Below are 26,688 nucleotides of genomic sequence, written 5' to 3'. Positions count from 1 at the left end.
CACACACACACACACACACACACACACACACACACACACACACACAGAAGCTCCTGTTTGATTAAATAAGGAGTCTGTTCAGAAGTATTCATGTGACTGAACCCACTAAACTCTTGCTGCATCCACTTGGTTTGGCTCCTCACGTCAAGCAACACCTACTGTATCTGTGTTGTTTAATTGTCACTGTGTGTGTGTGTGTGTGTGTGTGTGTGTGTGTGTGTGTGTGTGTGTGTGTGTGTGTGTGTGAGTGAGTGTGTCTTTGAGGGCTGTGAATAGTTGCATTACACAGCTGATTATGAAGAGGTGCTTTCTGAGGACGAAACACAGGGCAGACATGTAAGCTGAAGAGTACAACACCATGTTTAACAGATACAGTGAGTGGTACTTCAGTTTGAATAACACATTTGACGAGAGCATGTGACACATTCAAGGTTAAGGTCGGATAAATGATCTTTCCTTTTTGGTTCATGGGGTTCGTTGACCTCTCTGCTGCATAACTCCTCCCAACGTCAACATAAGTAGAAGTCTAATCAGCAAGAATGATTGAAACCACCTGTGTACGTCTGCAGGCCCTTTAACTAAGTTAAAGGAAGTAAATTCTAGGAACTAAATATACTGTGAAGGACATTTTTATAGAAACAATAAATTATCAATGAAAATGGAAAGTATTCAAGAGATTAATTACAAATGAAAATAATGATAAGTTTCAGTTCTACTAATTATAGCTCACGTCAACAACTGAAACAAGGACAACTACTACACTAAACGTATCAAATGATAATGTATTATTGTCAATGAGGGATTAAGCCTTGATTGTGTCATAAGTTCAGTAAACAACACAAAAAGGTCAAATTAAAAATGTATTACAGCTAATGTTATTGACAAAAAGTAGCTGTAGTGAGAGAAACTACAAGTGAATAACAAGCATTTTAAATAAGCACCTAACAAAAACTACAACATCATGTCCAAAATTGGTGATTCTGATATTTTCAGATGAACTGTAGAATTGTGGTTACCTTCTACATCTAATTAAACCACTTAAAACTTAGCTTTGTGACCACTAATCTATTGTCACACAGCTAAAAACGGATGTTTTCTGAACTCTGGAATAGCTCATTTTGGAGATACATAGTTGCTGCTGATGCATGGATACTTAGTTCTAATACTTAATTCATAATAACTTTAAAATCATGTTTTATTTATATCAAATGTTCCTCACTTTCTGACTGTAACAAATTAAATGTTGCTAATTCTGTAAAAGTTGCTTAAAATATCTCCCAACTAGTGACATTGCTTCCTCTGCGCCGACCTGCTCAACTAATGAGAAGTTAGTTGTGGTATTCGAGTAGTTTTGTGATTACAATTACAAGTGAATGAACATAGCATCAGACCCAATACTGCATCCCTACACAAGAGAGTGGTGGTTGCCCTTTACTGCAGAATAAAAAGATATATAGTAAGATAATAGTTTGCCCAACATTGAGATGTTCTACGTTGTAGCTTATGTAGAGAAAGAATCTGTTCCTTAATAGTCCACATAACCAATTAAACTGACCTTTTGTGGGTTTTCTTTCTCCAGATATAATTGGAATATACTTAAAAGTAAAAACTTTTTTAGCACTGAAATCTGGGAAATCCCCGTGCCTCCTTGGCAACAACATCCATTTTGCATAAATCACAAATTTAGCCAGGAATTGGTCCACAGTGTATAATTTATCTCTGCATGAAATAAAATAAATAAAGCTGAAATCATTTTACTCGAGCGCAGTCCCATTTGTAGGATGGTATGTTTTGCTCCATTGAAGACAGTTAGCAGCTCGTTCTGCTCTCTTAACCAGTTCTCATCAATCATCCACAGCCTGCTTCATGCTGCCAGTATATTGATGACGCGAGCATAAAATAGCAGCGCGGAGCAGCCCCTGGTCTCCCTTACTGTATCCCCTGTGAACAGCCATCATCCTATTATGGTGCTGTGTTTCCACAGAGGGACCTGAGAGGGAAGGAGCTGCTAGATAAACTAGATCTCGCTGTGAGGGGGATTCACTGTTAACAAGAGCAATGCCCCTCAAGGGATTGCTGCTGCTGGTTGCAGGTAATATGTACTGCAGGGGAGGGATTAGCACATCATTTGCAGTTGTCGGGGTCCCGTCGCCCCGCATTTGTCTTGCCATAATGTTGCAGGGATTTAAAACTGCTCTCTGTGCGGTGCAGCAACAGTGAAGCAAACATCCAAACAGAGCACAGAACAGCACTTGAAAAGGAATCAGCATCAATGCTTGAAGAGTAAAGTTACCTATATTTTGTGCTTGTGTCATCATTTTTTAACCTCTAGTGATGGCAGTGTCAGATACCAACTATCAGATAGATTCCCTTGAAAGTTTATGACGATGAATCCTAAAGATCATCTAACAAAATTTTTAATGTCAAATACTTTGGTTTTAACGCCGCTGTGGCTAAATACAGCCTCGCTGAGCCACTATCTTAGCTGTAATCTTTTTTTAAGGAACGTAACAAGGATCTTAAATTGTAAAAGTCTTGGATGTTTCTTATATTCAGAGATAAATGGAATATATTCTCAATAGTATGTTTTAAATATTTAACCTGCTGTTGGCTGCTGAGGCTATAATGTTGACCTAACCTTTATAAGACTGGTGTTTTTATTTATTTTAGTGCTATTATTACGGTAGTTAATTAATAAATAAGTCAGCTGTTAGTTGGTGGTTTGGTGAAGTGAGGTAGCCCTGAGACAATCCATTAATTAATGGATCAACAGATTATATATATAATCAACGGAAACGATGATAATCTGATAATCCAGAATCTTCAGTAGTACACGGATACTAGTTTTAAGTCCCCTTACCATGTGATTGGTTTCTAAGTGCGCTCTTGGATCATGTGTTTGACAGCCAGTGAGTCCATCGCCTCAATGGGATGATGCACTTATCTAATGCACTGGCACATGGAATGCTGGGTAAACACTTTTTTCTTTCATAGGCCTGTCAGTGTCACCTTGACGTCCATGCGGCCAATCCCTCTTTTGCCACAGCAGAGGGATCATTACTCCCCCCCCTCTCTCTTCTATCTCTCTCCTCATTTCTCTCACACACACACACTTTATTTTTCTTTCACAGATGTAAAACGAAAGATTAGGACAGCACTCGCAGGTTATTTTTCAACACTTGACATGATGAAGATGCCCTTTCTGTCACAGATGGTCTGATGTAGATCTGTTTCTCTTTCACTTTCTTGCTCGCTTTGTGCTCATTCCTCTGTTGTGTGTTAAATATTAGCGTCCCTTGTAGCAGTCACACGTCCCTCACTGTTGGCTGTCATGTCTGCTCTCATTGTCTCTGTTTGACGAAGGAGATGCTGTTTGTGGACCGATGATTTAATTGACTTTGTGTTGAACTGAGTGAAGTGGCAGTGATGGACAGATGGCTGGGAAAAGAGGCTTTGGTTCCAGCCAAGAATGAGTCATGCCAAGCCTGAAAACTGCTAGCACACTCGCTCAGCCCATTGTCAGCCCGCTGCAGTCAGCTACAGTTCGTCAGCCAGAAATGAACATGAGTTGGCACGAGCAGTAATCTTCATTCTTCAATCATGATGTATAATGTCAGGTACACTGTGCAGTCTGACCACGCTAGCCCCATTAAATTCACCACTGACGCTCGACTGTATTTTGTCTGTTTCGCTCATTTTTAGTAAGTTTGAATTTTAAGATAAAATTCACTCCATCAGTTCAGACGTTAAGTCTATTTTTACTTGGTTTTTACTCCCTTTTATATTACAGAATTGTGGTTATGCATGGAATTGAATGAAATTTAAATTTTCTATAATTAAGGAAAGTTATACTCTGCTAATAAATGCCATTAATTAGTTACGTCATTAGTTTTGGTCATAAAAAATGTACTTAATAATGGCACTAGATGAAAAAAAGAGATCTTCAAAGTTGTTATAAGTCATCCTAACGTGGACATAAATGCCTGTACCAAATGTTAAGGCAATGCATCTAATAGTTGACATTTAACTCAGAACCAACTTTTCTATACAGTATGAATTATCACCTTGAGTTTGACAGTTTATTCTTGACCTTAGAAACAATAATGGACAAAACAATCTAAACTGCTTAACTTTAGTGTTCTTGAGCTTTTGACGGTATCACACAGCAGGTAAGGTTTGCCATTAAACAGTAGATGTTCAAACTTTTTATCCATGTTGGCCAGTTTTCAGCTTAAATGATTAGACCTATGAACATGTATCAGCTACTTAAAGAAATTGGAAATGACTGTAAATTGTGCTCGATGGAGAAGTGTGTGCATTTCAGTATTGAATGACACTGACAAGAATTCATCAGTCACTACAGTCACAAGTTCTAGGGATTATCGTCTTGAAAGAGCAGGAGATGCACGTAACCATCCTCTGAGCAAACCACAAAGGCAGGAAAGCCAAAGCCATTGGGAATTCTCAGAGAGACGGGAGATGAGTGCAGCAGAGTAAGGGGTCATGTGGGATGGGAAGGAATGGAAAAGGGTGAAAAAAGGGCAAATGAGAGTGAGAGAACATTTGGAGAAAGAGAGGGGCCATGAATGAAAATATATAATGGTAAACAAGCTGCGATTGAGCGTGCAGTGTGGCCTGAGTGGAAGGAAAGAGCAAGAGTCTTGCTATATGTAAGGATTGAATTTAGCAAGGATTCCTCGACCATGAGAGCACTTTATAGCTCCCGTGCACTGCCTTCATTTTCTGCATGACTACAGCTCTCTATTTTTATAGTGGACACATATAGAGACTGACTCCTATAGTGGACAAAAAACGAAAATGGAAGCTTTCAGATCGTGAAGACATTCCTTCATCCAGTATAAGGGATTCTGTCAGACACAGGAGGGAGCGGGGGCTGACTCACAGCCTCCTGCTTCACTGTGGTAATAGCTACAGTGATTTGTGAGGCTCTAATGTAATGATCGCCGTGCCACTGCTGCATGTAGGGGTCATTGGTGGTCTTACAGCAAAGGACCTCTGTCCAAATGAATCAATAAGAGCAGTATTGACCATTGTCCTTTCAATTCCCCCCTTCGTATCTCTTTCTCTGACCAATGCACGAAGACGGCCAACTCTCACACACAATCCTGTTTGTCTGTCCTTCCTCCCAACACTGCCACATTTTCTGTCCAGTTTGTTTAGGAGGGTAGTATTAATATCGGACAACTCTGCAGGACGCGATTTAGCTCCAATGACAGCTTTCAGCACCAGTGCGTGAAGTAGTGTGCTGTTAAAGTGGGAATGCAAAGGGTGGTGATGTACCACTGCTTTGTGTCCCATCTTATAGAAACATTTAATGTTGTATTTTCTTAAGAAAATACTTAACCGAAGAGGATGATCTTGGGTTTTTTAATGTGTTTTAGTTGGTGTTATTCATACCTTAACCATAGTTTATTTGGTATAACTATAAATGTTCCTTATTGCCGAACCTTTATGCATGGTTACTGTAAGAATAATAATTAGTAAGAGTTGGTGTTTGTTCAACAAGATTAAGAGTTTACAGCCACGCTAGCGGCTCTGTAAGGCTGAACCTTGGTACAGCCCTACTGTGAGCTAAATGCCAACACACTGGTCGGTCTGGTCGAATGGTGGACCAACTGAAATTGCCATCCCTAGAGCTATGTCACTTGTATGGCTAAAAAACACTGTCATCAAATGTAATGAAGGTTTTTGCTGACTAGACAGCTTTTTTGTGGCAAAGTTAACAGGAAGAGTGTCCTATAATCAGAACATTTACAAGGTCTTTGACCAAAGTCCTGCTATTTTGAACGGAGCTGTGATTCTCAGTCTGCTGGGTGAACCCTCAAAAAAAAAAAAAAAAAGACTTCTCCTAATGGATCAAAGCAGTATCATACTGCTGTGAGATGATTATTACTGGCCAGTGTGTGGGTGACACAGCGCTGTCAGTATCAGTGTGGCAGTGGGTCCAGAGGTCGGTCATGTCAGGCAGCCGGAGGCTCGTTCTGTCGCTGTGTGTTTTTGTCAGCGTTGCTATCGGAGTAAAGCTTTCACAGCTCCACAACTCTCATCTCCGGGCGGGATCAACGTTCAGAGCATCCGTGCCCTCTTTAGGCTAGTGTTAACCCACCTTATTGAAACATATGTGACCATTGAACGATTTTCTTTGGTGTTTTCTTTCCTATAGACTGCTGTTGTAGCTGAGCTAATTGGAGATGTTTTGATGTTACGACGGACAAGATAAAAGTTTTCCTGTCCGCCGTTCCCATCCATCTCTGTTCAAACATAATCAACATAATCTATCTCACGTAATTGCCTTCCTCATCAGGCTAATTGGCCTTAATGAGCTAAAATCACATTATTTTCCCCCAGCCTCTCCTTTCATATAAGAGGTGTCATTTTTAAGCGGACGTATCTTGTCGAAAAGACCCCGGGCAGATGGAGGCGTGTCATTGATTGGTTATGATAAGCACCGCTGATTAGCATGTCATCCTTTGATGTACAGTTAGTGCTCCTTGGGGAGTGACTGCTGGCAATAAACCAGCGGGCCTATTTCATCCAGTGGTCCCACAGGCCAACCCCTGACTTCTCTGACCTCGCGCAACCTCATGATGGGTCAGACAGAGGAACATCATGCGTCAGCAGTGCAAAAAAAGAAGAAGAAAAAGGGGAGACATTTTGAATAATAATCCTTCTGCAGGGTTTAACTTCGGCTGTTCCTTTATGAGGATGGGAAATTTTTAATTAACGCTGTAATTATTCTCATTTGTCCTGTGTGGCTTTGCAGTGCTCCGCTCAGTTGCAATGAATCACCGCTGATCTGACGGGCGAGGATTTAAAGCTGCTTTCACCTCAGAATCCCTCATTCTCATTTGAAAATAATCAGTAAAAAACAGTATATTATTATTATTATTATTATTATTATTATTATTATTATTATTATTATTATTATTATTATTATTTTAAGTCCAAAAAATCTCATATAAAAGAGAAAAGCAGCAAATTCTTCCATTAATGAAGCTAAGATTTAGTTTTTTGCTTGAAAATGAGTTTTGTAGCGTCCTAATTTTACGTTGATCATTGCAGCTCCAGTTTTTATTGCAGATTAATTTAACTATTCTCTTTTTTTTTCCCCTATAAAATCTGAAAAGCATCCATCACTTACAGATTCGAGCCCTGTGCAGGACTGTTTTCTTAATGCTGCTCCTGCAAGATTTTGGACCATTTGCGCCCACACTATAGAGATTTTGTGTCTTCTTCTGCCTCGCAGAAAAAAGACGTTCTTTTACTGTCAGTAACAACTGAGAAATTTCTCCAAATGTCAGACTTGCTTTGCTTTACTCTTGTTTTGTAAAAAACTGCTTTCATCTTCTTTTCAGCTTCATTTGTGAAGTCCGTCTCCACCCTTCTGGTTGGTGCTTGCAGTTCATTCTTTGACCACCTGCTCACACCCGCACCCGCTCCCAGTACAGCCCTCTACACCAGATAGTCAATTTCCAATTATATTTAATATGATATTATGAAATATCCACATTTAAGAAGCTGGTTCCAGCTTATATATTGTATTTTTTCTTAAAAGCTTCAGTCAAACAATTAATTGATTCATCTTTTCTCAAACTATACAATCAAGTGATCAAAAAGAAAGAAATACAGATGCTATTTAAGTGATGCTCGTTGAGCAAACACTGCAGTCAAATGCGAAATATGAGAAAGTTCATTGTAAATATAGCAGTAGAGCCTTTTGTGTGTTTTGTGTCAGCAGCATTGTTTGTCATTTTGCATTTAGAAATATGAAAACATCCAGTCCATTTTCTTCATGTCAGCTTTGCTTGTCTTGTTGCTTTAGTTTCTCCCGATGTTCTTCCTCACAAAACGCAGGAGTAGGAGGGGGCGTGAATTATTTTCAGCTTCCAAAGGAGGGCATGAAAGGAGAAGTTTGAGAACCGATGCATGAATCAATAAAGAGAATAATGATAAGTTGCAGCCCTAATATGACGCACTATAAAAGGTGAGCAGATTCCGATTTTGGGATTTTTCGACTGTAAACAAGCGCTTCTGAGAAGACGACGATGTGACAACTACTTAAACAGCTCATATCAGGGTGAATGTAGTGTGTTTACGTCTGAAAAGAACAAAACAGCATGTACAGTCGACACAGAAACCGTATCCACGCAGCACATTCACTGCCCAGCACTGATCACTGCAGAGACACAACGAGCAGATGGACTGACTGTGAGGGGTAACTGAGGAAAAAAAATAAAAAATGAGGGGAGTGACAGAGGAGGAGGAGAAGGAGGGGTGAGCAGAGACAGAGATAGAGAGGCAGAGTCACTGAAGGAGTGTGCAGGACAAACATTGACAGGCTGAGACACACAGAGAGTGAGAAGGAGGGAGCTTGCAGCACCTGAGAGGCAGCAGCTTCATTAGCATCAGGAGGAGAGTCGCTCACAGGCAGCCACGCCAGGACTCGTGTAGATAAATTGCTGTTATCCACCGCTTGTGGAGCAGCTACAGGGGGAGGCTACAGCGGAGGAGGAGAACGAGGCTGGAGCCAAAGCTTGAATGAGAGAATGAGAAGCATCGCTGCCACCTGACTCATACGGGGAGTCAGCCTCAGCACCTGCAGCGGCAGTCTGAGCACTCCGGCTATCAAGGAGACTGGGGCAGACGGGGAGAGAGCTGCTGAGATTATGCGCGGGGCAGAGAGCTCCTGTGGATTCCCCATCTTTGGCAACAGCAGCAGCAGCAGGAGGAGCAGGAGCTGTGGCTCTACAGATAACAGCAGAGCTAGCTGGAGCTGCAGCAAAACAAGGAGCCCTCACTCCAAAGCAATTTATTTATCCAGAGATGAAGGTAGCATTTACAGCCAAAGTGTAACAGGAACCAGCTGCAGATGCTGCCACAGTGTTGAATGTACCTGTAGCCCGAGCAGTGACGGTCGCTGCAGCGCTGGTGTCAAGGTGACCACAGCAGTGCAGTTAGGTGTAGTTGTAGCTGTAGCAGGGGGGGGCAGTGGCTCAGGACACTGAATGACCAGTGTGGCTGATGAAGGCCACCTGGATCCGCTTGCTGAAACGAGCCAAGGGAGGTCGCGTCAAGAGCTCTGATGCCTGTGTAAGCAGATTTTGAGTGTGTTTACATTGTGAAAGTCTGTTGTTTTGTTTTTGTGTGTGTGTGTGTGTGTGTGTGTGTGTGTGTGTGTGTGTGTGCCTGTGCATGTGTGTGTTGTTGCAGTCTCTAGTTCATCCATCAGTCCATAGCGATGGGGTCAGCGTGGCACGGTTGTGTATTGCCTGGTGATGATGAGAAAGCTGGGTGTTGTTATCAGTTATGGCTGTCAGATTCTGGGCAGAGCTCCATATCACCTCCCTCTGACCCACTGGGACGGTGTTCTTGAGCACGCCCCATCGTTAGACGTGACCTGATGGTATAATCACACCAGGCCAGGTATGTTCACCTGCACCTTTTAAGGCTGTTTTAAGCTCGTAAAAGAGAGGCTAATGTGCAATAAGATGCCAATTTAGGATATTTATGTGGTATGCGAATGAATTCAAACACAAGATTGAGCAGCGTCTGATGCTTGTTGATGTTTTGAAAGCCACTGCGAGATTACATTGATCATGATCACAGCAGAAGCAGCCCATGGATAGTTAATGAGCTTACTTTGAAATGAGTTATTCATATCAGGTACAAAAGAGGGAGGATGAGAGCCACAGAGGCAATTGATGAGCAGCAGCGTTTTATGTAAGATGGAGGACATAAATATGAATAACCTTGTATTATGTACGGTAACAGCACTCGTGTTGTCTCCGTGTATAAGTCAGGTAATGTAAGTGGAGAGGTGGGAGATCCTCCTTTGTATGGATGTGATGGCTGGGTAATTCTAATCAGGCACAGAGTGAGGGAGGCTATTTTTAACTCAGACAGCAGAGTGTAATGGTGCAGTGAGATGAATGAAAGACCTTGTGTGGGTGGCATAGTAGCGTGCAGGTAAGGATAAAGCTCACACTGCCTTCACTTAGTTAGAAATCCCTTCTTTTAATCTCAGACCCTCATTTATAGTTAAATGAAACTGATTAATTAAAGTGGTGCTGGGAAATTAATCTGCAGTGCGTGTGCAAATTGATATTCTTTCCAACATTCACAAATGAAAGGTTTTTCCTCTCATATTTAAAGTTTTTCTCCGGTGTTTTAAATTTATTTCAGTTAGCCGAGCGACTGGCGCCATCCTATAAAGCCAAAATGCACTAACTACATATTTACGCAAAACTTACTTATAACCAGAACATCTCTCTGTTTTAAATCATATATTTTATTAATATGCATACAAATTATATTAATTAGATATGTATTTTTATACAGAAAATACATGCACATTAAAATAAATACAGGTAAACTAGCCATGCTGATAGTTGGCTAACTCACTGTACCAGTAACCGCCATCTTTGCCAGCAGAATTTGTGATTTGATGTGGTTAAGCTACTTTTAAATCAATAAATTAAATAAATTAAATGTATGTAATTGTAAATCGATAAGATTTCAAGGTAGATGGAAATCTTAAAGGACACAATTTCTTTGCTAGTGTAGTTTTTACTGTAGGTTGAACATATAACATCCTGTCTATCTGTTACAGGCTACCCACACATCCCCTATTGTTTAATTTTATAGATAAAAACTCATTGAAAACACTTTGATCTATATAGTAAGAGCTTGTGTCACATTATCTACTTTGGAAGTGATTTATGTTATGTTGTTTATATAATTCTTTCAGATGTGTGTGTGTGTGATGGTGTGCACCAATGCACTGCACGCAGGAGTGTGTCTAAGATAGCGATCATATGTGTTTTGGTATTTGTGAGTCTGCTTTTTTTATGAGTAGATCTGTCGCAACCACATATCACATGGAGAGATACTGGGACCTGGTGTTCTTCAACAATATCCCCCAGTGTTTGTCACAGAATGATCAAAACAAATCTGCAGGCGAGCAGCTGAGTGAGAGCTAAGGATAGAAGATGAGCTGCTGGTGATGTGAATCTATGAAAAATGACTGTTTGTGTCCTTTGGCATCCTTTCCCAGTAAAAGAGGAAGTGTCTATAATTTGGTTCACATTCAGTCAGCTCGTGTGATTTCCTCAAGTTGTTTGATTGATTGAGGTATTACATTTTATTGAGCACAGCCTCTACGTTCATTATTTCATGAAATCAACTGATGATCAGAGCTTAGCACTTCAGTCTGTGTGGGTGTGTGTGTGTGTGCACATTTCTAAGTTGCACATCAGATGCTCAACTCCAGAGTTTCTTTGAAGAACAAGAACAATGGGAAGCAGATTAAGTTGCTGTGAAGTCCAATGCTTCCCTTGACACCTGTCATTTTTAAAGCACGAATCCAAATGAATGGAGTTTGACTTTGAGTGTTTGTGTGTCCGCAGGGTTCGGCCGACTCCTACACCAGCCGTCCATCAGACTCCGATGTGTCCCTGGAGGAGGATAAGGAGGCAGTGCGCAGAGAGGCAGAGCGACAGGCTCAGGCACAGCTCGACAAGGCCAAGGTTGGTATCCAAAATCCAGCAGCCCTAAGGTCACTCGTCCAGTTTCTAACTACTGAAATTATGGGCCAGGCAGGGTCTGTCATGGACATTTCAAACTGGGGGACAGACTTTGCGAAGATCAACATTTTTATACTTTTATTTTGTCAAGAACAAGTTCAGGGTGCAAATATTTATGGAAAGTGAGGATTTTTGGGGCTCGCAAGACTGCAAGATAACAAACATGACTGCAAAAGTTTGCATGACGTGAGGGATTTAAAAAATGTGAAAAATGGCACCATTAAGTCTAGGTTTTAGGGTTAAAGTTAGAATTAGTATTAGGTTACGCTCAGTGTAAGGGGGTTATGCATGCGGTTGGTGTTGGTATGTCAGTGAGGGTCCTTGCAAGTAGAGACATATGTTTGCACAGACAAAAACTGGTTTATTATCCTTGAATGAGTGATGTCAGGCATCATTCAGTCGTAATGTAAACTTTACACTGGTTGGTTTGTTGTTGGAAGATGAAAAAAGGAAGCGTCTGCTTCCTTTTTGGGCCCATTTCTTAGGCATACATTTTTTTACCGTTGTCAAATTTCAGTGGCAGTCTCTAAGTCAGAGCACTTATTAACAGTTTGGTCAAAGTTTCTGTATAAAGTTGGTGTAATTTTTAAGTCTTCTGACTTCCCGAGCTCATCTTGGCAACATAAGATAGTAAATGATATGATGTTTTGTTAATCCTGGAGTGACTATGAGAGCAGGATAGTGGAGCTGATTTCAGCTGGTTTCTAAGATGAAGGAAGGAAGGGCTGTTAGGGGCTGCTGATGTGAGAGGTTAGGGGCCTCAGAGGACTCACCGTCACTGTTTATCAGAGCCAAGCCTCGCCTGCTCTGCGCTGCTCTGGGCCACAATTAGCGGCATATAAACAAACACACACACGGCAGAGCGGGTTTGCCTTTGTGCGACAGAAACTGCAATCAGAGCTCGCTTCCACAGAATCACTCAAATCGCTGGCACTGTTAAGATTTATGCCTTTGATCTTTGAAATAATTTGCCTATCGTCTGTGCATGTTCTGTTCTCTTCCTGCTCTACAGCTCACTGGGTAGCCCATGGTGTTCTATTTTTGCATGTTAATTTAAGCAAGTGTCTGAAAAATTGGTTTATTGTCTTTCGCCGGGTGTTTAGTGTCTATAACAGCTAGCACGCTCATTAGCTGTAAGCTGTAAGCTTTTGGTTATCCATCCATTCTAGCAGACATTTTCCTCCTGCTCTGCGTCTCGGCGTAGCTCGTAGCTGGCAGAGACAGATCATTCCAGCAGATCTGTGTTGTTATTTTCCAGAGCCACCCTCTCTGGCTCACTAATTAAAAAGATAAGTTGGCTTTATAGATAACCTGGCATAATTTACCCCCACTGGCATTTTACATGACAGATGAGTAGTAAAAAATAGCCTCTCAGTCGTTTGGCCACCAGAGAGAGAGCGAGCTGGGGTCAGAGGAAGTGCAGACTCTCTGACTGTGAGCCTTTATGGGCAGTAATTCACAATGACTTCCCTAACATACCGCTGATATTTCTAAGTAGTGAGGATAAGGTTGATACCTTTAATATTATGTACAAGCTGTACAAACATGTATTATTATTTTTACCCCGTCAATCACTGAGTATCGTGAGTGCTCGTCAGTCTGTGAAAACAGTTGTATAAAGTCTTCTGTGGCTCTAGAGAAGCTTTGAGATAATAACCCTGGATGAGGTCATCTGGCTTGGAGACTTTTCTTTTTAATGGAAAGGCTTTGTACAAACTTGATGAGTAGAGTTTGAACTATGAGAGCATTTATCAGAGAGGGGGAGCATTATAGTTACAATATGGAAAGTTTTGGGATCAACAGTTTTTGGAGCTTGACGCATGTTAGAGTCGAAAAGTTGATTTTGACTGTTCTTTGTTTACCAATCTGTCTTTTTGAAAGTGCCACAATCTGGAGTTTAGCCTTTTCTTGAGCCTGACAGATATTATTGGCCGATCGCAGACACATTGGTATTGTATTGATATGTCATATGATGTGTGCCGATATAAAAACTAATACAGTAGTTTTGTTTAGCTATTTATTTTATTTTTATCTACTCTTTCTTTCTGTGTTAATTTCAGGAATTGGTTGACAATGTCGCATATATGTTAAATTATTTAACATGCTAAAGAACATTTAATTATTAATATTCTTTAATGAAGTTTTATGTTTTTAGAAAGCAGGCTTCTGAGTGCCTTTGCAGAGTTATATTAGTGCAGAATTGGTCTATTTTCAGCTCAGAAATGCACTATATCAGTTGACAAATTGTTAATGTCCCCTTTAAAAACACTATTGGTCAGGCTCTAGCCTTTTCGACATCTATTTTCTGATGTAAAGGATTGTGGGCTATATATTATAACTTTACTTATTTATACACATTAGTATGCGTCCATTCAATTCAGAAGTTATCTCACCTGACCTCCAATGTCATCTGATTAGTGGCACATCTAGTCTGGTGTCATGAGTCTGTGATCTGTTTCACATGCACTATTCAGGGCCGGCTGTTCGAGGTGACTGGCTTTAAAGCTGCTATAATCAATATTTTTATATCGTCAATGGATGGAACAGCTACTTGTATGTAAAAGTAGTCACTTATACTCTAATTTTCGCCATCTTTAAGCTTATTGTTTTGGTATTTCAGCCTGTAACTTTAAATGTTTTGGTGAACATAGTGGAGCATTTAGCCACTCAAAAGACAGATATTTCCCTTTGGTGGAGACCAAAACAGAGCTAAAAGGAGATTGATCACATGTCAAATGTTGTGTTTATAGCTTTCCACTGCCTCCAGGTGGTCATCTTTTAATATAGGTTTAAATACTATGACTAATTCCTCTTTTTTTTTGTTGTATAAGGTTATAGATAGGTAATGGATGTCTCCTTTTGTCTTTAAAGAGGCTCTAACTCACCAGGGACAATGGATACAATATGGGATCTGACTTGTTGAATTAGTGCACACTCATTAAAGGACAACCAATGGATGTAAATAAGATGTATGAAAGAATATAAAAGATAATCTCACTCCAACTATACGCTCCAGGCATTGAAGAAAGAACTGGTAGCTGCAATCGATTAGTCACAGACTAACATTACTTAGTGAACATGCGCACCATATACTGACGCAACCTTGGATAATTATAGAAATATCTTCCCGCACTAAATTAATGAAGGTTATGGTTCCCTTCATACCACATAATAATATATATTTCACAGGCTCCCAGTAGAGCCTAAGGCCAGCGCACATAGCTAAAGAGAATTTATTTCAAATCGATGCACAACGTCCAAGGTGAAACAGAGTGAGAATCTTGATTTATATCACGAGATCCTGTGTGTGCTGCTAATGGAGAGGCTGTGGCATGTAACATGGCAAATCAGCAACAGCAAGGGCAAGTGTTCACTCAGTCAGTGTAAGTACAGTACAGAGAGGAAGGACCAGGAGGTATTATCCACTGAAATATTCATGGTGGGATGAGATATTGTGACAATCGTCGTGTGGTGTTAATTGGCTGTGGTCCATCGCGCTGCCTCCTAGGGTTCCCAGTTACAGATAGGGACTTTTTTTTTTTTTTTTACTGGTTATCTCTGTCTTATCTTTAATATGCCTCTTATCTCTATGAATGTGCTCTAACTTCCTGTCCCCTGCTTCCCTTTTTTTGCACTACATCTTGTCCTCTATCCTCCTGTCCATCTCCTTTCCCTTTCTTTTCCATCCCCACCCTCCTCCTCCCATGCTTCTTACCGGGTCTCTAACCCTCCGCCTCTGTCCTCTCTCCCCCCCTCACTGCAGTCAATGGCATCCATAATGAAGGCCTGTGTTACGTAAAGAGCAACAGAGCAGTATGGGCTCGGTCAGGAGACGTTAAAGGTGCCATTATGTACAAATCCTGCAATCACCTGTGATACAAGGTGGCACGTAGGACGTGTATGTGTGTGTTATTGGTCTGTAAAATGTCGTTAAGCCTATAAAAAAGCTTCATCTGACAGCCGGTCATGATGGATAAAGGCAGAACAGAGCAGCTGGGAGGGAGGAAAGCAGCAGCGGTCCATCGAGAGAGCACACATACATACGTGTACTAATGGACCTCATGCCTTCGTACAACCGTGTGTCGCTCAACGCATGCAAACGCCAAGGACGCTCTGTCCTCTGCGCGTCCCGGCACTGCACACATTGGATTGAATGATCTCCTCAATGGAGATGTCACAAGTGCACACACATTCAGCTTACAACCGTCACTCCGTGGAATATTTACATTGCTGTCGGTGTGAGGAAAATGACTCCAGGAGGATTTCGCTAATGTATTATTTCCATAATCCCTCATAGTTCATCATAGTCACTTCACACCTGTTGTATTTCAATGAGGCATTAGTGAACAGTGAAAGCCATGATGAAAGAGATGGCCCGTCGTCTGTAAAGCTCCTCCTGGAGCCGCTGATGAATTACTCCCATAGTGCCGAGCTTCAATGAGCATTGCTGCCTGTTTGAAAGATCTCAAGCAGCGTTCAGATCCGAGCAAATCCAATCAGCTCCGCTCTCCTATTGAATTGTTGGAGGTTGAAGGTTAATGGGAAAGCGTTGAATTAAAAATATTAATCTTAAATTAAATGAAAGTCATTTAATCTCATATTGAGTATTTAAACCTGCGATACCAGATGTGTTGGCCAGTAGGGGGCAGCAGGTTGATACTGACATATATCTTTTAGGCTGATATGAATTTGACAGTTGTCTATACCAGTGGTTCCCAAACCTTTTTCCTGAGGGGACTATCATTGATTAAACTGACAACCCCTTGACTAAATTACGTATTTTATGGATATTTCATATTATATTAAATGCATGACAATAACTACAGAACAACTGATAAACTTCCTGTGAATATTGCATCAGAGATGAGTTTTCCCCAATATTTTAGGAACTTTTTATGTATTTTTAAATCTTTAACAATCATACAGACTTAATAGGTTTCTTTATTGACAAATTCAGTGTTTTCTTCTCCCTGACGCTCGGTTTGTTAGCTCTTTGGTTGTTATAACTGAATACTTTTTACTGTAGGACGATGAGATACAATCCTACTTTGTACATTTTTAAAGTTTTCCAACACCCCTTAAGATCAAGAATCATTTGGTTTGGTTCTTCAATGTGGACGGCTGGAATAAAACCTAATCAGTGATTATCTCCAGTCGGCACAAACCTACTTTCAATATGTGTTTAATTGAAGTGCCTGATAATGTGTCATAGTCTATGTTTATGTCAAGTTCAGTTGCAGCTTCAAGGGGAAAAAGATTTTTCTTAAATGAAGTTGAAGTTGCACTAAACCTGATACCCGATATCTACCTTTTTTTTTTTTTTTTTTTGCTCTATGTGCACTGAATTTAATCTGGAAATCAGCTCAACCGTGGCACATTTTATTTTTAGGTTGCTACGGGTGAAACCAGCTATTTGAGTGCACTTTGAAAGCATTTTTCAGAATCTGTATAAAGTCCAACTGAAGTTACAGCTTCAAAGCGCTGATCTAGTGGGTTCAATTTGACTCCCAGCTGAATATCACACACCCCTTCCCTCTCATCTTGCTCTCTTTCATGTGCAGGTAAATATTTAGCGTGTGAGTCTACGCTGCGAGATTAATACTCTGAGATACATCCCTGTGCATTTCGTTTTGGCTTTTCAGGTTACTTCAGTCATGCTTGTCACACAGTCAAAGGCAGAGCAAATGTAATCTGGTTGAGGCCATGACCACGTTGCCAACTGTTGCTGCCATCGCCGCCAGGCTGGCTCCAAGATTATGTCCAAAAGCATTTTATGTAATTCTTAAAGGGATGTGTGTCTTTTGTGGGTATATTCTAGTCTTGCGGAGATCTGGATTTAGACGGTTTGTCTGTGAGCATATTCTCCCATTACATTTTTTCATGACGTGACCTTATTAAATCTTATTCAAATCCCTTTCTGTAGAAAATGTAATGCGTCACTACGGGCGGAGGAGATTTGCTTTTTGCTGTATGCAAAAATGTGTCTGGAAAGAAAGAAAGTTGCTCCGTCGTATGGGGACAGTCAGCAGTGTTAAGGTTCTATCATGGCTCGCAGGAGTGCAGGAAACATTTCATTAGCTGTGTGCATTATCTCAATAGACAGTTTGTCCTAAAGAGGAAGGTCAGCAGTGATCCGATAGGAAGGCAGGTATTGATTCAGTCCTTGTAAAGATTGGGGGATTGATTTATGAACAATTTACACGAGTGCTGTTTGTGCTACTCATAAGTAAGTGCAAGACAAGAGTCCCGTTTTACTATTTGTGTCGGAGTAGTGATTGCTACGGACACTACAATGTTGCATCACTCTGAATTGTAAAGTGTAAGTGTTTTCACCTGTAGCAGACAGACAGTGCAGCGGCCAAATCATTCATGGAGAGATAGCTAAACTAAGTCTGGGTGAGTCATGAGCCTGCTTGTATCCCTCACCCAGGGTTATTTTTACACCTCGCACAAAGACAAGAATCAGAGCTCACCGACGGAGACCAGAAAGATCAAAATGTTTGAAGGATGCCACTCTCTGAGGTTACGGGTCTGGACTCTTTACAGTTAGGATCGAACTGCTGTTTGACAGTCATTTATATCTTTTGCACAATCTGACATTTTCATTTATTTCCCTCCTTTGTTCTTCCTTGAAAAGACCAAACCAGTTGCATTTGCTGTTCGCACAAATGTCAACTACAGCCCGAGTCACGATGATGACGTCCCCGTGCCAGGCATGGCCGTCTCCTTTGAGGCCAAAGACTTCCTCCATGTCAAAGAGGTGCGTTTCAGTTCAAGATGATTTTCAAGACAGCGATCAGGAGAAGTATGATGCTCAAGATAACTATCTTTAATTATTATGTGTAGAAATTCAACAACGACTGGTGGATAGGACGCCTGGTGAAGGAAGGCTGTGAAATCGGTTTCATCCCCAGTCCTGTGAAGATTGAAAACACTCGTATCCTCCAGGAGCAGAGAGCCAAACAGGGCAAGTTCCACTCCAGGTAAGCTCTCTGTCTTGGCCGGGAGATTTTTTTTAATTGAATGTGGCCTTGTTGAGAGTTTGTGTTGTTGATTTCTAATGTCAAACACTTTCTCTCTCTTTTCAGTAAATTGGGAGCAAACTCATCTTCTAGTTTAGGTGAAGTGGTTCCTAACTCACGGAAATCTACTCCTCCTTCGTCTGGTAAGTAAGCTTGACAGGAAACTTTTAAACTCCAACTTTATACTTAATAGATTATTTGGTCTTTTTAAAGCAACTTTTAACCACTGCAGTGAATTCAAGGTAAGACCCACTACTTAGATGTTTCATAGTTTGAATTTCTACCTGCAATAAAGTCAGTTATATGTTTTAACTGCCATAATTGTACTTTTACATGTTTCATTTGCTGTCCCTGTACAGAAGCATAGATCACTCTCACTGTGAAATGTGCCCCCCGTTACCTGTGACCTCCTGTGTTCACCTCTGTGTGACGGTACTCCTGTCTGTCTGTGTGTGTAGCCATTGATATAGACGCCACAGACTTAGACCCCGAGGACAATGAGCTTCCAGTCAACCTGCGCTCCCCTAAAGCCAGTCCAAACACTGTCATGTCACCCCTAGCAAAAGAGAAACGAATGCCCTTCTTTAAGAAGGTAAACTCTGGACTACCCCACCTCCTCCTCTTCTTTGTCTGTCCGCACGGCTCAGACTAAAATGCCTGTGGCTGCTCGGCCTCACTCAGCGTCCGTCCTGTCTGTCTACGCCACCGTCCTTGTCCCCTGGGCGTGCACCCCGTCCGTTAGCATGCATGCCTGTTCTTAACCTCTTTTCTTTCTCCTCTTCCGTCTCACCACAGCTAAGCAGAAGCAGAAGTCGGTAAGTCGTGGCGTGCAGTGCACCAGCTCAGCAGGGTCTGGGGATGACCTCTGTGGTCTGAACTGTACAAACCCTCTATACGATTCCTCTGCAGAGACTCAGCTCTGTACTGAACTGTCACTCTGCTCACCGCTCCTGCAGTCCTCTGTGTTGTGTTTGTGATTGTTCATGTGTTTGTAAGTGAACTTGTGATCCTGATGGAGTGAGAGCTCAGTGTGAACAGCTTTTTAATGAGCTAGACGAAATCTTAGTCAGCTTTTTTTTTACTTTTAAAGGAATAGTTATACATTTATTATAAAACATCCCTAATGGGCTTCTTGCTAACAGTCAGATGAGGAGATTGATACCGCCCTTATATCTTCCATTAGATATTAAGTTGGAGTACGGCTAACTTATCTTAAAGACTGGAAACAGGGTTGGGCCAGCTAGCCTGGCTCCATGTAAAGGTGACAAAAAACACATACCAGCACCTCTAAGGCTGACTAGTTAACATTTTATATCATGTTTGTTTGATCTGCACAAAAAAACAAGACTCAAGGAAGTCACTGCTCCCAGCAAAGAAATAGTCCGGCACATAACCCCTCCTAAAACGGCAACTTGTCCTTTTTACATGTTTTTTGTACAGATTAAGGAAACAAGATACATTGTGATCATTAGTGAGCTTTAGAGGTGGTGGTAGGAAGATTTTATGACCTTTTAGACAGAACCAGGCTAGCAGTTTCTCCTGTTTCTAGTCTTTGTGCTAAGTTAAACTGAGCAGCTGCTGGTTTTAGTTTTATATTTAAAGTGGAGTCAATCAGCTCATCTAACTCTCAGTGAGAAAGCGTACAAGCATATTTCCTAACATGTGAATTATTTCTTTAATTGTTGTTGTCATGTAGACATGAAACAAACCTTTGTTATTTGAATCATGACAGCAGCAATAAATGCTGTTTGCTAAAGGCCTAAGAATTTGAAAATCAACATCACAGCATTCAAATATATTTCAAATATTATTTTTCCCTCTTCAAATTATATTTGCAATGTGCGACATGTATACTAAATCACAACCAACACACACATCTAAAAAACAATTTGATTTAGTCAGTTAATTAGTTCAATTTGGGCAGTTTGATTTTGAGAAATGCGAATACATTGAGATAATATTGTCACAATATGGCCACTGAAAGTTTTCCATGACTATGCTGACATTAACCAAGTAATCCAGAGCTGAACTTAGGCTACCAGAAGTATTTCTTCAGGACCACATTGTCCATTAATCCCCTTGTGTTAGTCAGCAGTAGTGTGCATCAGTTCCCACAATGTCCCGAGGGAAGCCCGATGACGGCAGCAAATGTTAGACAGAAAGAAAATGTTTGGAAGTGGAGAGAAGAGGCAGAGGGGGCGATAGACTGTAATATAAAATCTACTAAAACACTCATTGTAAAGATAACACGGACTGAGAGAACAGCTCAAACATTAGGACAAATAAGGGGAAAAAAGTTAATCGGATATGATAATCAACAGTCCTTTTTAAGTAGTCAACCCTCTCTGCTTCCCCCGCTGTCTGCTCTCCGACAGAGCTTCAGCATAGATCTGTGCGAAAGAAAGAAAGAGAAAGTACTTATATTTTCCTCCAGCGTGCTGGCACATCCACCCATCTTTCAAACATGCTTCTCTGCCAGACGCCTGGGATTCACAGCAGCGTCGGGTTCACTGCCTCGCTTTCAGATGCAAACAGTTTAGAGAGAATTAAAGGGACATTTTGTCCAAAGGAAGAAAGAAAGAAGAAAACAAATATGTTGTTGATGTTTTTAACAATTATACTGGGCATTTGTCATGTTCTCCCAATGCCAATAATAATGATCAATTATTCAGATTTTAATCATTTTCTCCAAACCATCGATTGTTTGATTTCAAACAAGGCTGCTACTAACAGCCATTATCTATTAATCTGCAAAGTATTTATATTCATTAATTCATGAATCATTTACTCTACAAAACCAGAAATGTGTTACTAGAGACAAGTTGACATATTTTTCCCCTCCAGACATGTTTTAAAATATATAAAAATAGTCTGCTTTGAATGATAATTTGTGTTTGATTTGGTTTTTCCTCCACATTCTATCTATTAATTATGCTTTTTACTTCACTGAAAAGTTTCAGCATCACACTGACGTTAGTAAGTTGCAGGACCAGTGGTGATACATACGTACAGATTTAAAGTGAGCACAGAGAAACTTTCCCCCTTCAGCAAACTCTGCCCGTGCATCATCACAGACATCAGATGTTTTAGGTGACCAATGGTTCAAAAACCAAATATATTCAATTCTCTTTCACATACGACAGAGAAAACCAGTAAACACTTACATTTGAGAAGCTGGAAAAGATACATTTTTGGCTTTTTTGCTTAAAGAACTGTTGCAGATTAATATTAATATATAATGTATTGATTAATATTCTGTCGAGGGACACACCGTCTTTATGTAAGGTCACATACATGGGATTTATGTGCCACTAAAAAACTGAGACAGCGGCCTGCCGTGACTGAATGAATGAGTTTCATCTTGACATTGGCCCAAAAAACGATTTAATGTGTATCAGTCACATCACGGTCGATACCCAGTCGGCTTAATAAGGTCAGCACCAACACTGATCAGGCTTATAAGAACAGTTCATTCCTTATTCTGATTTCAGCTCTAATTTTCAAACTTCACCTCAATGATTTGATCTAAAACTGAGGCTATTACACAAACTGAGCTCCCACTTTGTCCCAACAGCAGTGAGCAAGTTTTTTCTACCTGCGTCCTGATTGTTCCAAGTTTTATCAGTCGTAGCTTCTATCGATCTACTGCGGCTTTCTCTCCCTGTCTGACTAACCTTTCCTGTTACATAGTTTCCCCTTTTTTTTCTTCAGTGACATCAGAACCATGAAATGAGAGGATTTATCTAAAGCTTTTAATCCATCATAAAATATTGTACTTTACCATAATCTGATGATGTTACAATTCACGAAGTAAACGGCCAAAATTTATTATAAATCAAAGCTGGCTCGTGTGTGTGTGTGTGTGTGTGTTTGTCGGGCCAGCTGTGATGTCTCGTTTCATGGTTCACGATGTCCCTGTGCTTTTAAATTGTCTAGTTCATTGTTGTTCCAACTCCTCTAGTGATTTGTGATGGTGAGTGTTTACTCTGTCTCCATAAATGTGTGCAACTGTTTTTCTTCTTCTTCTCCTCTCTTAAGACGGAACACATTCCTCCGTACGACGTTGTGCCTTCCATGCGGCCCGTGGTTCTGGTTGGACCGTCACTGAAGGGCTACGAGGTCCGTCGAGACTTTGACGTTTCAAACACAAGATATGTGTCCACTTTTTAAGTGTTTCTAAAGTGTTTCCTAATGTTTCTCCCTTTAAATTTCCCCGTCCACAGGTGACAGACATGATGCAAAAAGCACTGTTTGACTTTTTGAAACACAGATTCGAGGGAAGGTGAGTTTCCCTGTGACCTTTTTTAAAATACAAGCTTCCTTCCTCATTCTTCCTCCCTCTCCAACTCTATAGGCTGGTATTTATCTGTCCCCCGAGGTTAGCCGAGGGAGTGTGTAACAAGTTTGTTTGGCCTGGAGATGTGTGCTGCTGCTTTAAATAGGCCCTCTCCATGTCCTTAATAGGCCATAATGGGCCCTAGAGCAGAGCAGGATTCTCCTCACTCAACGTTGAGTCCGTCCACCCATCTGAAGCAGAGAGGCCATGAAGTTACACAACACTTAAGATCCACTCAGACCACCAGCAGCTGCAGCGAATTCTGCTAATTCCCTTTTTAGCCCTGCTTTTCAAACAGGGTTTAACTATGACATGTTATCAAGCTATAACGGTCCTATTCATTCTTAAGAAACCGATGTGTTACAGTGCGCTCTTGTTTTGAAACAAAGGGAGCATGAGTAGCTTTACAGTATAGGATGTGTAGGGATTAGGGAACCCATAGGGAACTCATTTTATTTGTCTATCAGCATTGTTGCTGCTGTTATTGTTTCCTACAGTGTAATGTTTTATATGTGAGTGTGCTTGGACTGTCAGTAAGTAGGTGTTCCCTGTATAATAACGCGAGTGGATACAGTTTTAATTATGAGCCTGATGCTGCTGGTAAACATCATTTCTCTTCCTGTTCTTCATAATAGTTCCTGCCATATCTTACCTTATTAAACATTTAATATATGAAATAAAACACTGCCTAAATATTGTATAAAGTAGATGTTTTATTGTATGGGAAGTTAATATTCAGAAGCCACGTCTCTCCCATAAAGTCATGTTTTAGGTTTCCATCGGTTTAGTGAGAGTTAGAAACTTTTAGTGGGGTTGGTTGGGTTTTAATAACCTACATGTTCTCATTTAAAATCATATTAGTGGTTTTCATCAGACCTCTGGGAAATCAGAAAATGAGTTCATGCATTGGGTTCACCCTAAGAAGTCTTGGTCGGGATCCAGCCCGCACTTACACAGGTTTAAGGACTTGTTACTCTGATTTAAAGCACCTTAGAAGAACCGTAAAGTCAAATTATTAACAATCAAATCAAGTTCAAAGAAAATGATTTTTAACAAATCTACACTTATATTCTCTATTTTTATATTTATCTTTTGCTTCTACTTTAGTTTTGGTCTAAATATACAGCAAGAACATGTTTATCTTCCTCTCATATCAAATCAAGTCCATAATATCTGCATTTTTCTTGTCCCTTGTTTCAGAATATCAATCACACGCGTCACGGCAGACATCTCTCTTGCCAAACGCTCAGTCCTGAACAATCCCAGCAAGCACGCCATCATCGAGCGCTCCAACACACGCTCAAACTTGGGTACGTTTGGACCAGAAATGACTGCAATGCCTGGGAACATCTGGTGTTTTGATTCATAATGTTTTCAAGGAGACCAGCTTATGTAGAAAAGGAAGGAAACGATTAAAGCAACTCTTGACAATGGTGATGATAACTCCCGACGGCCCGGAGTGGCCTTGGCCAGTTTTCTTTTGTTAGGAATGAAAGATATCGAGCATAAACGCTCGATAACAAGTTCAAGAACCGCTCCGATTCGACTGAGGTTGATTGGGGTTCAGATGTGATTAGAACGAAACAGATTCCTGAGTCAAACTGAGGTGACAGGGCTTATCTTTGCTATGCATCGACGTATGCATCAGTTAGCGCCTGCAGCAGGGTAAGACGTCCCAGGAAAAGCATACGCTGGAAGCAAAAAGTGTTTATGTATATTTCACAGAGCCACCACACTACAACTTTATCATTTCAACGGTGTCTCAGAAAAGACTCAAAAGGAGCTTTAAGACAACAGCTCCTCCACCTCTGCTGTCTTTTTAGTGATACATTAGGACTGATACACATTTGGAGCCTTTTTATTGTAAGTGAGTGCCACTTGGAGTCCATTTAGTCAGTAAACAGGCATTACCCATCTTAACAAGTCATTTTGTGCTCTGTGGAGACTGAAATCTTCACTTTCCCCCCCGAAAAATATATTTTTTTTCTTCTGCAGATGAGCATTTTCAGGAATTTTCTTGAATACAAAAGTGACATTTTGCTTGATGCTACTGAAGCCCTCTGTGCTTCAAGATACAATAAATGATTTCAGGAAAATTCTGTGTTGGAAACAAGTGAAGTTATCTCACCCTTCTGGCATATTTTAGCTGGAAAATGAGAATTTGTGACTCAGTCGAAGTCTAAATGAGCTGTTAGGTTGGAATGTTTTTCATGTTATCAGTTTACTTCAGACTTTGTCGTGACTGGAAGTCATGAAGCTTGGCCATGACTCTTCTCAGATTGGGAAGAGTGCCCTGCTGTGATATTTGTAGGATAGTTTTCGCAGTCACATCGTCATCTGTTGGAGTGGGGGTTGTGTGATGTAACAGTCGGTATTTGTTAGAGGTAACAGAACATGACTCGCTGTTCCTCTCAGAGCTATTAGTCTTTAAGCTGGTCCCTAAAGTCACGATGTCTTTTGAATATTTAAGTCTCTATGAAACAAAGAAAGGAGCCAAGCGTAAAATCAATGATGCAATGCAGTTTGTCAAACCACATTTAGTAAGTAAGTAAAGATTTATTTATATAGCCCTTTTTAAAACAATAGTTATACAGTAAAAACATCAAATATCAAACAGGATAGTAATAAAGAAAGAACCTACGAGTGGTTGTACTTGCGGTCATAAGATTTAGTATGTCAACAATAAAAGATTAAAATTAACAAGCAGTCTGATTAAAAAAGGAGAATTGAGCTTCAGCAGTGTGCTCATTTGGCAAAAAGATTGAGAAATACCAACATAACACACTGAATAAGACACTGAAATGTCAACAAAGGCAACAAAATCAGCAACCTTAAGAAGCAGCATTGATTATATAATAACAGCCACTCTTCAGTATATATAACCATTAACAGCCATTAACAGACATTAATATTAACCTTTAACCATTACATCAGACAATATTCAATATATTCTTTAATAACATGTTTTTAACTGCGATTTGTCTAAAATCCATTAAAATAATTTAAACAGCTATCTGGGCTCTGTCCAAAGACAAAATCACAAATGTTTTTAGACTTTTTATACGGATTAAACAAAGAAAATATAACATTAACATTAATTTGAGAGCTTTAGAGATGCTGGTTGTTACCTGGTAAGGTCTTTCTCTTCATTAATACTGTTTCCAGTCTTTATGCTAAGCTATCCATCTGCTGACAATACAAACACACATATTTCCTAAAATGTTGAACTATTCCTTTAATTTGTACAACAGATTTTTCACAGAAAGACAATAAATAGTGATAATTAATTATTAACAGGCTTTATAAGAACAAGGCTAGAAAATAAAAGTAGAACCTCTGAACTCGACTCTCCTTTTCTTCTTCAGCTGAAGTCCAGAGTGAGATTGAGCGGATATTCGAACTGGCCCGCACGTTACAGCTGGTAGTCCTGGACGCCGACACCATCAACCACCCGTCACAGCTGGGGAAGACTTCCCTCGCCCCCATCATCGTCTACGTCAAGATCACCTCTCCCAAGGTGAGTAAAAACGAACCTATTGGATCCAGCTACAATCAATGAGAGATCAAAGGAAAAGAGTATGGTGGAGTATAGTAGAGTGTACGTACTTCCACCGATGTTTTAACTGGTGTCTCTGTGACTGATCTGCTCCCCAGCTGTGATTTTAAATCCATCATTGTATTTGAAAAGCGAGCAAATGCGCGAGGGGGACTGATTCATCGCTGTGAC

General features: G+C 40.5%; 1 protein-coding gene across 9 annotated transcripts in view; it reads left to right on the top strand.

The window, feature by feature from the left end:
• cacnb2a (calcium channel, voltage-dependent, beta 2a) overlaps nt 1–26,688 on the top strand; it is a 74,027-nt gene that overhangs the window by 40,360 nt on the left and 6,979 nt on the right. For 6 of the 9 annotated variants that reach the window (XM_051410633.1, XM_051410637.1, XM_051410640.1 and 3 more), the window contains 9 exons: nt 11,427–11,546; nt 18,241–18,363; nt 18,450–18,586; nt 18,692–18,768; nt 19,084–19,217; nt 22,664–22,744; nt 22,849–22,907; nt 24,162–24,271; nt 26,327–26,478. In XM_051410633.1, the coding sequence (XP_051266593.1) occupies nt 11,427–11,546; nt 18,241–18,363; nt 18,450–18,586; nt 18,692–18,768; nt 19,084–19,217; nt 22,664–22,744; nt 22,849–22,907; nt 24,162–24,271; nt 26,327–26,478 (993 nt within the window). Of the gene's footprint in view, nt 1–8,343; nt 9,112–11,426; nt 11,547–18,240; nt 18,364–18,449; nt 18,587–18,691; nt 18,769–19,083; nt 19,218–19,420; nt 19,441–22,663; nt 22,745–22,848; nt 22,908–24,161; nt 24,272–26,326; nt 26,479–26,688 lie in introns of those variants that run through there. The other 3 variants (XM_051410635.1, XM_051410643.1, XM_051410636.1) reach the window with 3 other exon arrangements.

The sequence above is a fragment of the Dicentrarchus labrax genome, unplaced genomic scaffold (genome assembly GCF_905237075.1).
Source record: "Dicentrarchus labrax unplaced genomic scaffold, dlabrax2021, whole genome shotgun sequence".
In the NCBI taxonomy this organism is placed as follows: Eukaryota; Metazoa; Chordata; class Actinopteri; family Moronidae; genus Dicentrarchus; species Dicentrarchus labrax.
This window is presented reverse-complemented; position numbering and strand designations above follow the sequence as displayed.